Genomic DNA, 13,817 nt, shown 5'->3' with positions numbered 1-13,817 from the left:
AATAGTGAGTGCCACTGACCCACCGTAAACTTTTCTCTAACAGGCTTGTGTAGAAGACTTGCAAAGTACCAGAATGGAAATAATGATTCCAGGATCGTTCTGCACAGGCGAAACAGATTAGTCACTTTAATGAATCCAAAAGTAAAAATAAAAAGGCTTTCTGTGAGGTCATCGCTCGCAAGTGCGTGTTGGAAGGTTTAGCGCACACACTGCAGTACGATCATAACCCTCCCCCTGGAGCCACTTGCCTACACCCACCACCTTCCCAGGACCCCCTCCTCACCACCACCACCACCACCCTCCCGCACCCACATGAGTGTTGGTCGGAATTGATTCTGACTCACAATCGCCATCACAGGCATGACGTGACAACTTGAAGCACTTGAGGCGATCAGTCTCTCATCCTTTAAATATCTGTGCCAGAGGATGCCCCGAAGCATCATGTGCTACATCAAGTTCAAACATTATTTTTGGGAAAGTGTGCATTGGAGAGCATGCACATAATATGTATTCAAAATAGTATAATGTTTGAGAAAAATGCCCTCTCCCCCCCCCCCCACCTCTTCCCCAATCTGACCTCCTCCTGCCATCTCCCCCCAACCCCAAACCCCTACATCCCTTCCTGTTCCTTTTTCAACCTTCCCCTTTCATCCCACCTCTTCCTTCCCGACTCCGATATACTACTCCGTTTGCTTCCTTTTTTTTTTCTTTCTTTTTTTAAGCGTGCTTTAATCAAGCAACCATCCTTGCCAACCTGTTTTTTTCATGTGTACCTAATATGTAGATGGATGCATGCTTATTCCTAATCTTCTAAGCTGCACGCATGTCAATACGACCATGGCAGTTGGGGAGATTTCTTTATGATATTTCTTTGGGTTGGTTGAATCTCTCTACTTTCCTGTAATCTCATTCATCGACTGCATGTAGAAATCGGGCTTTGTTTGAAGATGTGAAATAATTACAGTCTTAGTGACTCAAATATAAAGAGGATTTGCCACATGTGGCCATTTTAGTGATTGAACGGGCCATCAAACAAAAGCTACTGTTTTGGGCACTCTGAGCATACAGTTTGTGATCCTTTCCCAGGCAAAAAGAGTCCGGACGTTAATCCTTGTGGCTGAAAGTGTTTGGGCCTGCTCTAGTCACAGTGTTTCACGCCAGTCTTTTCCCAGCATGACCGACGCAAGGTGTGCAGTTGAAACAGTGAGCTTAGAACTCGACATTTTGGTCGGTCATTATGGCTCACTTGGTGGCCCCTCTGCCTCTGGACAATCCTGTTGTGGACTTGCTCCTATATGGGGTGGATGAGGACAAATTGTACTGGCTTGGTGGAGTGCCGACAAAGGCCCCCCCCCCACCTCCCCTGCCCTTTGTCAAACAAAATGGCCACTTCTGTAATTCTCACCAAAGAAATGGCAATGAAGTTGAAGGAATAAGTTTTCATTTTGAGATACTGGTGCGTTTCTTGCACTGTATGTACTTCTCCCGAAGAAGTTCAAGCTGAATGTTGTTGCTCTGCATTGCAGGCCCAGTGCAGAGATGACTTTATCCAGGAGCGATACTGGGGCCTCATCGGGAGAGACCCTTTCATGGCTCTCCAACGGGATGGGGGACTATTTATGGGACCTTTACCTGCAGCTGTTGGGGGACAAGGAGGGGCGTGGGGGTCTGCGGCAATCCTGGAGGCCTTCGGTTCCCAGTGGCGACACTGCAAGGAGAGGATGCTGACCCAGCTCGTTTCCATGGAAACAAAGCTTCGAAAGGTATGTGGTCAAGAGCAGTTCGGCATTTGCTTTGGAGCCATCCACATGTTATGTATGCAGACATGGCGGGTTTTCGACCCTTCACAGTCGTATGACTTTTAATGTCCCGCTTGCTTGTATATCTTTATAATCTCTTTTCTCTCCAATCTTCCACACCTTCCCTACATCCTAACTCTCCTCTGTTTTACTTCCTTCTCTTATTTTATTCTTTTTTCGTATGCAGCACACGGTTGTGGATAGCATCATTTGTTGGGAGCGTAACTGTGCCGTTGATGCGGTGCCTCTTGTGGGTTAGGGCAAGAATTTGTAATTGGCCAGGGTGCCAGTAACAGCTCGCCTACTCTCCGTGAATCACACATGGGATTTTTAACGTCCACCAACAAATGTCATCAGATGTGACGTTCCGTTTAATGTACAACTGATGGACTGCATACATATTGATGCATCTTCTTTCCCGCGAAACACCAGGATGGCAGTTTCTAGCTGGGCCGCGATTCAAACTCAGGCCCGACAGCAAAGAGGCGAGTGGGCGTACCTCTAGGTCTAGGCTATCCTGCCGGATCATTTTTATTTTCCTCAGTTGTCTTTTCTCATTCTCATAATCCCCTTTCCTTTTGGCCTCTCCCTTGAGTGAGCACCTTGCACCTCACACTGCACTGACTGCTTAAGTCTTGTATCTACAACTATCCCCCCCCCCTCCCCTCATTTGAGATTATGAAGGTCTACCATTTACCCCACTACAAATTACAAACAACAGTGATTCTCATACTGATTCATGTAGTACCCCATTATGGTACTTACAAATTCCCAGTCTAACATCCTCCCACTCACAATCACTTATTGCTTCCTATCCCTCAGCCAGATCTCGATCCAGTTTGCAGTTCCACCAGCCACTCCGTAAGCCATAACCTTAACTATAACAGCCTTCGATGTGCGAAGAGGCCGCTAAGGTAACATGTTAAATCCATTCTGCAAGTGCAGGCAAATTTCATCCCTGTACTCGCATCATATACCTAATCGGTAACAAACACCCTTGTAGAATTCCAACAATTCTCTTAACCCTCGCGGCCGTTTTACCAACCTCCATATTCAAACCTCCATATGCCCTCGCGGCTGGATTTTTTTTTTCTTCCAGGGAGCCCAGAGGAGGATGGGGGGGGGGAGCCGAAAGTCCAAGGTGCTCAGGGTTCAAAGGGTTAAACTTTATCTCTCTTGGTGAACCAATGCTGGCTATCTTTAATATTTACAATGTTCCTCACCTGATCCCGAATCAGTGTCTCCAATACCTTCCCAACTTCCGTGTTCTGCAATGCTTCCCTCGAGCCCAACGTGATCAATTTGATACTCTCCGATCCTTTTGTATCTATCCTGACCCCAGCGAGCTATCGAAGATATCAGTTAATATAGTATCTTATCTGTTGTGGCATCTTTCTTAACACCGTATTATCTGGCCTTGGAGCTTTGTCTTCCTTTAAATTCTACAAGCTGCCTCCTTACCTCTTCCCCTCCCACTCAGAACTCACCTAACAACCTTTCCTCGCATAACAACCCTTCCTCACCTCAAGATAGTACATCCCCCTCTACCTCTGTGTAAATGTTAAAGCAAAATAACTATTTAATAAGTCTGCCATCTCACTTCCATCACGAACCGATCTCCGAACCCTCAACAGGCCTGTGCCATTCTTCACCTGCTCTTTTCTCCTTATTTACTTAAAATGGCCTTTTCTATTATGCTTAATACTCCTTGCCATGTACCTCTCTCACAGGCTGTTTTCATTAGTCTCATTAGTTTCTTTACTAACCTCGGTTTACCCCGACACTTGTACGTCAATACACCTTCATATACCCTCACAAGCCTTCTCCTTATACCTGTCACTATTCTTAACCTCCACCTGGTCTCTTCCTGCCTCTTCATTTGCACCTGAGTGCAAATACCCTGCACTCTGCACATTTGTACCTTAAAGGTTAACCATTTCTGGTAGGGGTGATTACCTCAAGCCCGATTCGGTGCTCTGTGTGGTTGCTGAGCTCACCGACCCTGAAGCCTTTTCCTCATCTGGTGTTGCACCTTTTAAGTACAAATTGGAAAACCAATCATCATCCTAAGGACAGTCGATAAAGCAGCGCCTCCTACTGGGAACCGCCATGATGACTCTTTCAAACGAATGAACGTGATCTTGTCGAGGTTAATCAAACCAAGGACCTGGACCTTTAAAGAGAAGCTCACCATACAACCCTTTATGCAGTTCTAGGAAGAGTACGCATCCCCAGTGATGGGAAAAGTTAAAGTTAATCTATCAATTTGAATAATATTTGATTCGGCACCGTCGATATTGATTTGTTTTTTTTTCCATATCGATATACCTGTGGGATCATTTTTTATGCAGGTTCCAAAATATACCGGAATTTTTTTTTGGCTTTGTATGCACTGTCGAGGTTCGTATGAGAGCTAACACACAGAACATACAACAAGGGGAGTAGGAGACAAGAGGGGTGGGAGAGGGAAGGAGAAAACACTGGGGAACAGAGGCATGAGGAGATCTGTGGAAGGGAGAGGGATGGGGTGGAGTGCACAGGGTGAACAAAATGGACACGACAGGAACTTTCAGGAAGGAAAGCAGGGAATTTGAAGGAGGTGGGTTTGGGGTGGATTAGCGGGGGTAGAAAAGATCGTGGTTTTGGATGGGGGAAGATAAGAGATGGTGGTGAACGGCTGTTTTGAAGACCGGGAGGGAAGAGTGGGATTGAAGAGAGTGTGGGAGTTTGTTTCAATGGTGGGAAAAAAGAGGAATGAAAGAGTGAAGGTGAGCAGTGATTCTTGATTTTGGTAATCTTACGAGAAGGGGTTGCTGGTGGATCTTGAGCACCCTGCGGAAATATGGGGGCGGGGGGGGCATATCTCAGACGGAGCAGGGGGTGCGAGGTCAGGGAGGAGACTGTAGAAGACAGAAAGACAACCGACCTGCCTGTGGTGAGAGAGTGAGAGACCCAAAGACTCAGCCTCATCATGGTGAGAGGCAGGAGCACCAGCCCAGAGGAGAGAGCAGTACTCCATCAGGCTGCGGACGGAAGCTTTGTATGTGGTCAGGCGCTCAGGTGGGCCGAGGAAGGACTTTGCACGATGGAGGATTCCCAGTCGGTGACTGGCTTTGGAGGCCAGTTTGGAAATGTGGCTTTCCCAGGAAAGACCATGGCAGCTGGTGAGACCCAGAAGCCTCAATGAAAGGACCTCTTCAAGAGGATTGTTGAGAAAGTGTAGGGGAGGGGGCGGGGGGGTAGTTCCAAATGGTCCTTTCGGAGAGACGTCGTGAAAGTGTGAGATTTGTCCGGATTGAAAGACATGTTCCACATATTGGACCAGTTTGTGATTTTACCCAGATCTGCAGAGAGCGAAGAAGCTGCTGCATGCCAGTCTAAGTGACGACAGAGGGCGGAGTCATCAGCAAAAAGACAAAGAGGATTTTCCAGAGTCTGAGAGATCATTGATGAAAACCAGAAAAAGAACAGGGCCCAGAACGCTGCCTTGAGGAACTCCAGCCTGGACAGGAAGAGGGAATGAAATAACTCCATTTAGGGCCACACGTTGTCTGCGACAGGAGAGGAAGTCTGCAACAGAAGAGGAAGTCGAACCTTAATCGCTCGACCGTCCCGGCTGGCGGTGTTAACTTCCCGTCAACACAATTTGGTTCGGAGGGATTAACCTTGTACCCCTTCGCCGCGACTAGATATATATATATATATATATATATATATATATATATATATATATATATGTATGTATATATATATATGTATATATATATATATATATATATATATATATATATATATATATATATATATATATATATATATATTGTTACGAATCTAAGCCTGGTGTTGGCGCAGTGGTTCGGGCAGCGGCTTGGGATCCAAGAGGTCCTGAGTTCAAGCCCCGTTGAGCCACTGAATTAATACACCAGGGGTTTGACTCAACCTGTCATCCTTCCGAGGTCGGCGAAATGAGTACCAGTATACTGGGCTGGTGTATACCCCGGTTAAAATAGGTGTACCATATCCCTGTGTCGTAAGAGGCGACCAGGGTTGCGTCAGGAAGGGCATCCGGCGTAAAACATGTGCCAAATCACTATGCGGATCATAATGGATCATAATGGCTGGAGCGGCGAACAGCCGCTCCAGCCAATGGCGGCCGTCTCACCCACCGGACGAGCTATTCAGTCGTGACTTCCCAGAACAATGCCAAGAACCAGTCACGGGTGTGCCTTCAACGCACACCAAGGCCCAGTCCGTATTCTACCCGCGCGCGACAGGGTCAATCGCCGAATATCGATATACCTAAGTATTTGCGTGGCTAACCTTCCGAGGGACCGTACCTCGGCGAAGGTCTATTTGGACACGTACCGCTTAAGCAATTCGTTCCGTTCTGGGATAACTGAGCGGATATTATCGCCAGACCTCGCTGGACCCGATTCTATTATCGGTTTTCAAAAACCAACTAGTATTCAGAAAAACAATATGGCACTTCAATGGGGGGAAAAAGGACACGACGAACGGGTTAACATTCACACAAGCACATTTATTTTACACGCAAACAGAGATGCACGTATGCGGGTATGCAATCAATGGGGGAAGGGGACAAGACACGAGCAAGGCAAAAACACTACAACCGACTATGGTTATTGTGTACATTTACTTAACAACAGTTCTACTTGAAAGACTCGGCGCCACAACATTCACTCAAAAGAAAAGCAAGAAAGACCCCCTCACAGACAAGGGAGTCAGACTGGGCCTGTGGGCCTTTATAACGTGGGGCTTTGGTGACCGAAAGGGCCCCACGAGATCGTTGCAGGTTACCTGCACCCTCGTGATGCCTGGATGGGGCGAGTCGCGACGTCCCGTCCCCACGGCAGCTAGCGTAGCCGCGGTTGAGCTCGGGCCCTCCACGTGGCAGGCGAGCTCTCTCCGGCTCTCCCCACACGCCCGCGCAGGTTCGCGTGACACAACAGGGCTGCGCCTCCAGCCTGCGTCTCCTTCGCGACGCCCGGACCTCCACCGACAGACCGCTCCAAGCTCCTGACTCGGACACGAGCCCGGATCTCCACGCAGCTCCGGCAGCAGCAGCACAGCTCCTTACGCTGCGTCCAGTGGCAGCAACCACACCAGCAACGACAGTAACCCCAGCAACAACTCCAGAGCGAGCGAATGCTCCGTGCGCCCTTTTTATTCCCCATGCCCCGCCCCTCCGCTCTCGCCCCGCCCTCCTTCCAGCTCCTGCGGGAAACTTCCAAAAGGTGGGCGTTTCCCTCGTGGGTCGGGTTTTTTCGAAGCAATCATCCTAGCGCTTACTCTTCTCACTCCTCTGACCTCCCCCCCCCCCATCCCAAAGCACAGGAAAGTAAGAGGAAAAATCGGTGCGTTATCGGAACGCCTTCTTCTTTCTCCATGGCAGAGATGGTTTTCGATGCGGGGAGGGTTGTAGCGTGGGTGTGGAGAAGGTGATTGGTGGTGTGCTTGTTGTAATGGTGGCGTGGTTGGCATTGGGTGGTGGGCGTGAGGGTGGTGTGGTTGGGTGTTTGTAAAAAGGTGGTTGGTGGTGAGGTGATCATGGTTGGCCCAAAATAACGATAGCAAAGAATAAAGGCTAACTCAAAGATCACAGCCCTGTCCACACGAATAAATCCATTAAACAACGATGGGGAAATCTAACCGAACACACACTTAGCGATATAACTAAATTAACTAATTTAACTCACTTTTCAAAGTAGAATTAGGTATCTGGAAGTAGTGGGAATGGGGGTTACTCAGATGTTGGCACGATTGTGCAGGCTTGATGGGCCTAATGGCCTCCTTCGTTGAAGTTTCTTGTTGCTCTATCACATGGCAAGAATGTGAATATGGAAAAAAAAGTTCCCATGCTTGGTGTTTATCAAGCTTCTCCAGTTGTGTTCCTAGTTTGGAGATGTCTACCTCTCTTCCTAGTATTCAGGAATAATATTTTTGATTGTTTAGACAATGGTGGAATGTTTGACCTCTCCTCTTGTACGATGCATGATGTATATGCATTTCACCTCCCTTCTGCCTCCTTCCCCCACCATCTGGCATACATAATATCTGGCCCCTTAGACTACCATTGGATCATTTCAAGAGCTGTACAAACCATGACGTTTATTTATATCCTTCCCTGTACCTCCGGTGTGCACTCAGCAGAGGGCACATGAGAGCAACTTTCTAAACAACATTCATTTGGTGGACAAATCGGCAAGCTTTCCTCCCTGAATTTGTATTTATAAAATTGTTGTACTATTTTTTATTTTTTTTTAGCAATGTAAGGCTGCCAGAGTCTCGTTAAGATGCATAGAACTTGCTTAAAAGAATAAACGTGGCAGTTGAGAGGGATAATTGCAAAGATCTAGTGAGGACATCATTCAAGCAATCTGTAGGCCTATTGATGCTGTTTGTTTTATGTTGATGGATAAAATTTGACCCGGACTTTCATTACCCTTGCCAGAAAAGAGGGTGTTGCATTTGGGTCTGTCTGTCTGTCTGTCTGTCGTCTGTCTTGTCTGTTTGCCCGCACAGAACTTAGGTGTTTTTCTCCACAACCGCTTGTCAGATTGAAACAAAATTTCCACCATAGGAGCGACTACTCATGTAAAATGTTTTGATGATAATTGTGACATCATAGGTCACGTGATGTGGCAGCCATGTTGGAAAAATGGAAAAAAAAATTGGACCTCTGTATCTCCAAAACCGCTTCAAGGAATAAATTGAAACTTGGCACATAGCAAGTACTCCTCATAGGGAATGAGTGTGAGTATTTTTTTAATGACTTCATCGGTGCCTTCCTTATGACGTCATAATTGCATCCGATCAGTACGAAAATTGAGGGTAATCTCGGGATAAATTGGTCACCTGAAAAATATTTTATGACGTCATCGGTCATGTGATTCAGCAGCCATATTGTTTTTGTTTGTTGTTTTTTTTACCTTCGAAAATCTTCTCTGAAATGGCTGAACAGATCGAGACAAAACTTTACACATATGACCACCTATCTATGACGAACAAAATGTTCGCAAATATGATGTCATAGGTCACATGGTTTGGCAGCCAGAATTATTAGATTTTTTGAATCTGCGTTTAAAAAAAAAAAAAAAATTTTTTTTGAATGAGGCTCACTTGGCTGTGCCTGGGTGGGTTTGAGGGTGGAGGAGTAGCAGCTGAAGCCCGAATCCTATCCAGGTTCCTCCTGATTTCATCTTTGCTTTTTTGGTTTCTTCTGATGACTCCAATGCAGGACTTCCGTTGGATTTGAATTTAATTTATTTTAATCCCATTCTGAATTCAATTCAATAACAATAAATGTCATGGGTCAGATGTCCAATCAAAGTGGGGTTACATCAAAGTGGGACATTTTTGTACTCGGTCATCACTGCCAGCAGTTATAAAGTGGCACTTCTAGTTTTGTCTGTTATTAATTATGTAACACACCAGTACACAAACACCACACAAAATAGTATGAATATACATCTGTATATTTTATCGCCCCGGTAATTCCCCGGTACGTTGCCCACCCTCCCCTTACTCTGCCTTCCCCTCACCGCTCACTGCCTCCCCTCCCCCCTCACACTGCCTCCCCTTTTCCTCCCCTCACGCCGCCTCCCCTTTTCCTCACGCCGCCTCCCCTTTTCCTCACGCCGTCTCCCCTTTCCCTCACGCCGCCTCTCCTTTCCCTCACGCCGCCTCTCCTTTCCCTCACGCCGCCTCCCCTTTCCCTCACGCCGCCTCCCCTTTCCCTCACGCCGCCTCCCCTTTCCCTCACGCCGCCTCCCCTTTCCCTCAGGCCGCCTCCCCTTTCCCTCACGCCGCCTCCCCTTTCCCTCACGCCGCCTCCCCTTTCCCTCACGCCGCCTCCCCTTTCCCTCACGCCGCCTCCCCTTTCCCTCACGCCGCCGCCCCTTTCCCTCACGCCGCCTCCCCTTTCCCTCACGCCGCCTCCCCTTTACCTCACGCCGCCTCCCCTTTCCCTCACGCCGCCTCCCCTTTCCCTCACGCCGCCTCCCCTTTCCCTCACGCCTCCTCCCCTTTCCCTCACGCCGCCTCCCCTTTCCCTCACGCCTCCTCCCCTTTCCCTCACGCCGCCTCCCCTTTCTCTCATGCCGCCTCCCCTTTCCCTCACGCCACCTCCCCTTTCCCTCACGCCACCTCCCCTTTCCCTCACGCCGCCTCCCCTTTCTCTCAATCCTGTCCTGTACATGCCGTTCAATCCTGTACTAATGCTGGCATAAGGGGACCATTCCCCATCCTCACTTTCCCTCAAGTCCCCCGATCAAATGCATGTGCAGAACACCCCCTTCCACTACCCACGACCCCCTCTCTCCCCCATCCTCCTTGCTTACTCCCCCCTCCCGGCGTGTATGGCAACGTGTGGTGAGGCCTCACGCTCCCCCTCCCTTCCTCACTCCCCTTTCCTCACTCCCACACCCCTTACTCGCTCCCCCTCAGTGGTCTTTTACTCAGAGAGTAGTTAATTCATGGAATGGCCTCCCTGGTAAGGTAGTGGCAGCAGAAACAGTGGATAGGTTTAAGTTAGAATTAGATAGGTACCTGGAAGTTATGGGGTTAGAGGGGTATAGGGATGTTGACAGGACTTTTCGGTCGTTTGAGCATTGATGGGTGATTGTGTGCATGTGTACGGAGTGCTGTAGGTGGGTGTCTTGTCAAGGGGGGGTTGTGTGGTTGATATTGTGTATTTTTAACCAAGCCCATGCACCCTCCCCTGAGTTGAAGATTTTTTTTTTACAAAAACTATAAAAAATATATTCATTAATTAAAAATATTTTTTTGTATTTTCATCCTTGGATCTTGTGTTGATAATTTTGTGTGGTGTTCACGCAGGCATGATGGGCCGAATGGCCTCCACCTGTGTTCGATTTCCTTGTCAATTTCCTTGTAAATATGCATGCACAAAACCGCAAAAACTAGAAGAAAAAAAACCCAACAAAAAAACACGAATACGCGGAGCACAGGGCCACAAATGTCGAAGCAGGTCGCATTTTATAAACCGTGAATATGCAGGTTCCATGAATGGCAAATCCTTGAATAGCAAAATCCGACAGTACTTTGCTCTTGTGAAATTTGAACCTCCTCGGTAATAGAAAAGCTCAAAACGCTTACTTCTGCAGTGAAAGCAAAGTGAGAATACCCAAACACCAATGAAAATGCTATCACATGGTACATCGTGATGTCATAGTGCAGTACATACATGTTTGAAACATTTTAATGAACATACCTAGTATTGCCACCGCACCTTAAGAACATGTTGGTATGAGTTGACAAAACTCAGTAACTGTCAAAGTTTTGTGTTTCACACTCATGGTTTGCAAACTCCCCTCCATCCCCACTCCCACCGATCCACCGTTAGGTCTTTTTGGAACTGGAGCTGGAGCAAAAGAAGCATGCACAAGATACTGCACAAAGCGATAACATTACATTCATGCTGGAGAAGGAACGGGAGCGACTCACACAGCAGGTACCACAAATGTCCCACCATTTTTCTTCGTTACCTTGTGTATGTTTAACATAATTTGATATGTTTGAGGATACTGTTTTGGTCTCTTGTCTCTCCATTGAGCAGTATTTGTGAGAACTTTACAAATAATTTAATTAAATACGATTTGATGTCCATATGGATGGAGAGGACTGATTAGAAAGGTGACTTTTGGGACCAAAGGGCCTATGACTGAACATGCCGTTTGATATCGTCGCAGCTGGAGACTGAGCGGGACCATGCTCGCCGAATGGAACGAGAGGCCCGACGCTTGGCCACCGAGCTCAAAGCTGAGAAAGCCCGAATGCGAAACCTTGTTCTGCTGCTCCTGCATGAGAACGAATCCCTCACAGAGCAGCCGTTTGATGATGCTGAGACGACCTCCGAGGCCATAACTGAGCATCAAAATGATGTGACAAACTTGCAGATGGGTGACAACCTTTCTCAGTCAGATGAAGAGGTTCAAGCAGGTTCCACAACTGTGGAACAAGTTTGCAATGAGCAGAGTGAAAAAACGTCACGTCTGGACGTCCAGAGGCCAGTGCCTGATGTGCGACCGATTCTGGTTTCAACTGCAGTGGGTCCAGATGAGCCTTGTGCCTTTGTCCCTTGGAAAACGTGTAGAGTGTCTGTAGCTGTAGAGACGGAGCATCCAAGGTTAATATCTGTCGGAGTTGGCCGAGACAAAGAGAACGACGTGCTTGATTCTCCAGCAGTCAGCTCCATGGCACCCTCCAGCCCCAGCTGCAATGGAAAAATGACTGATTGGTCCCCACATGCTGTGTTTATGGATAGTTTGGCTCCAGAGGGTACAGCAGAGGTGCTGAGACAACCCCCACAAGTTAACGGAGCTGCTCTACCTTCACCTCCACTCTGTAGTAGCCCCCCTTGGGCAGATGAGAACAGGAACAATGCTCGGGCTGTGCCTGACCTAGATTTGCATGGATCTCATGGCCAACCACTGCGGTCACCGCCATTAATTGGTTTGCGATTTCAAGCAGCTAAACAAAGATTCCAGTCAGAAGGCCTACCAAGCAATAGTCAGGACTTGTCTCAGGCCAAAACCCAGGCTCGTAATGCTATTAGTCATGCTATCACGAGGTATACTCGGGTGCACACAATTAGCAGTGTCAGCACTTCATCATCACCTTCAAGCACAGATGGTGAGGTGCACGGATCTCCAGAAGAAGCTGCACTACACCCTCCAATAGTCAGCAGAATGGCACACAGCCTGCCCCGTTCGCCGCTATCCCCACGAGGTGCACCTCCACCAGTTCCACCCAAGAAGCCATCCCTTGGGATGCCATCTCACCGGGGCATGCTGGATTCAAACTCCAACCCTGCAGATGAAGAAAGCAGCTCGGCCTCCATGTCGAGCATGGAAGGAGCGAATCTGGAGTCTTCAAGCTTGCATCCAACAACAACAATATATGAGGTAGGTGTGTTGCTCCAAGGTTGTTTTTTTTTGGCCGTTTTCATTGGGCAAGCTAAGACTACCTTCGTGGGAGTCCCAACATTGCTGATTTTCATGACCGCCTCAAACTTGTAAGGGTCTGAGCTAAGTCTAGGGTGCACTCCCGAGGAGGGGGACATGGATTCATGTCAGCAGAATTGTCAATAACTGAGAGTATCTATCAAGGAGGTGAGGAAGGGCTTTTACAGAAGATCCAGGTTGGAGTGAAGGAAGTAAAGGAACAGTTAGGTGATCTAAGAGTAGATAAGGCTCCGGGTCCAGATAACATGCACTCGAGAGTATTGATGGAAGTGGCTGAGCAGGTAAGCGAGATGTTAACGGATATTTTCAATAGCTCACTGGAGTCAGGACAGGTACCGGAGGGTTGGAGAGTAGCAAATGTAACACCATTATTTAAGAATGGATCCAGAGAAGAATTTGGGAAACTATAGACCTGTTGGTTTGACTTCAGTTGTGGGGAAGGTGTTGGAGACATTAATTAAGGACCAGATGAGGAACCATTGAAATAAATACAAACTAATAAAAGGTAGTCAGCATGGGTTTGCCAAAGGTAGTTCCTGTCTAACGAATCTTTTAGAGTTCTCCGAAGCAGTGTCTGATTGGGTGAATGAGGGAAAGGCAGTGGACATAGTATATCTAGAATTTAAGAAGACATTTGATAAGGTACCACATTGGAGGTTGTTAGCCAAAGTGAGGTCTTGTGCAGTGGCTGGTCAGGTAGCTAATTGGATTATAAACTGGCTTTGTAATAGGAAGCAAAAAAAGTGGCTGTGAGTGGCAGGATGTCTTGCTGGGACGATGTAAGTAGTGGGGTACCTCAGGGATCAGTACTCGGGCCATTACTATTCATTATTTACATCAACGATTTGGATATTGGGGTAAAGAGTAAGTTTTACAAGTTTGCAGGTGACACAAAGCTTGGAGGTAAGGTGGATAGCAAAGGGGGGTGGTGATCAGATTCAGGAAAGTATTGATACTTGTATCGATTGGGCAAAAGATTGGCAGATGGAATTGAACCTGAGCAAGTGTAAGG

The 13,817-nt window shown here is 47.5% G+C and overlaps 1 protein-coding gene across 10 annotated transcripts in view; it reads left to right on the top strand.

Moving 5' to 3' along the window:
* LOC147033274 (cortactin-binding protein 2-like) overlaps nt 1-13,817 on the top strand; it is a 46,975-nt gene that overhangs the window by 30,417 nt on the left and 2,741 nt on the right. For all 10 annotated transcript variants that reach the window (XM_085871488.1, XM_085871486.1, XM_085871485.1 and 7 more), the window contains exons 3-5: nt 1,527-1,763; nt 11,185-11,292; nt 11,531-12,745. In XM_085871488.1, the coding sequence (XP_085727614.1) occupies nt 1,527-1,763; nt 11,185-11,292; nt 11,531-12,745 (1,560 nt within the window). The remainder of the gene's footprint in view (nt 1-1,526; nt 1,764-11,184; nt 11,293-11,530; nt 12,746-13,817) is intronic.

The sequence above is a fragment of the Eptatretus burgeri genome, chromosome 2 (genome assembly GCF_056783735.1).
Source record: "Eptatretus burgeri isolate ZD-2024b chromosome 2, Ebu_testis_v1, whole genome shotgun sequence".
Lineage (NCBI taxonomy): Eukaryota > Metazoa > Chordata > Myxini > Myxiniformes > Myxinidae > Eptatretus > Eptatretus burgeri.
This window is presented reverse-complemented; position numbering and strand designations above follow the sequence as displayed.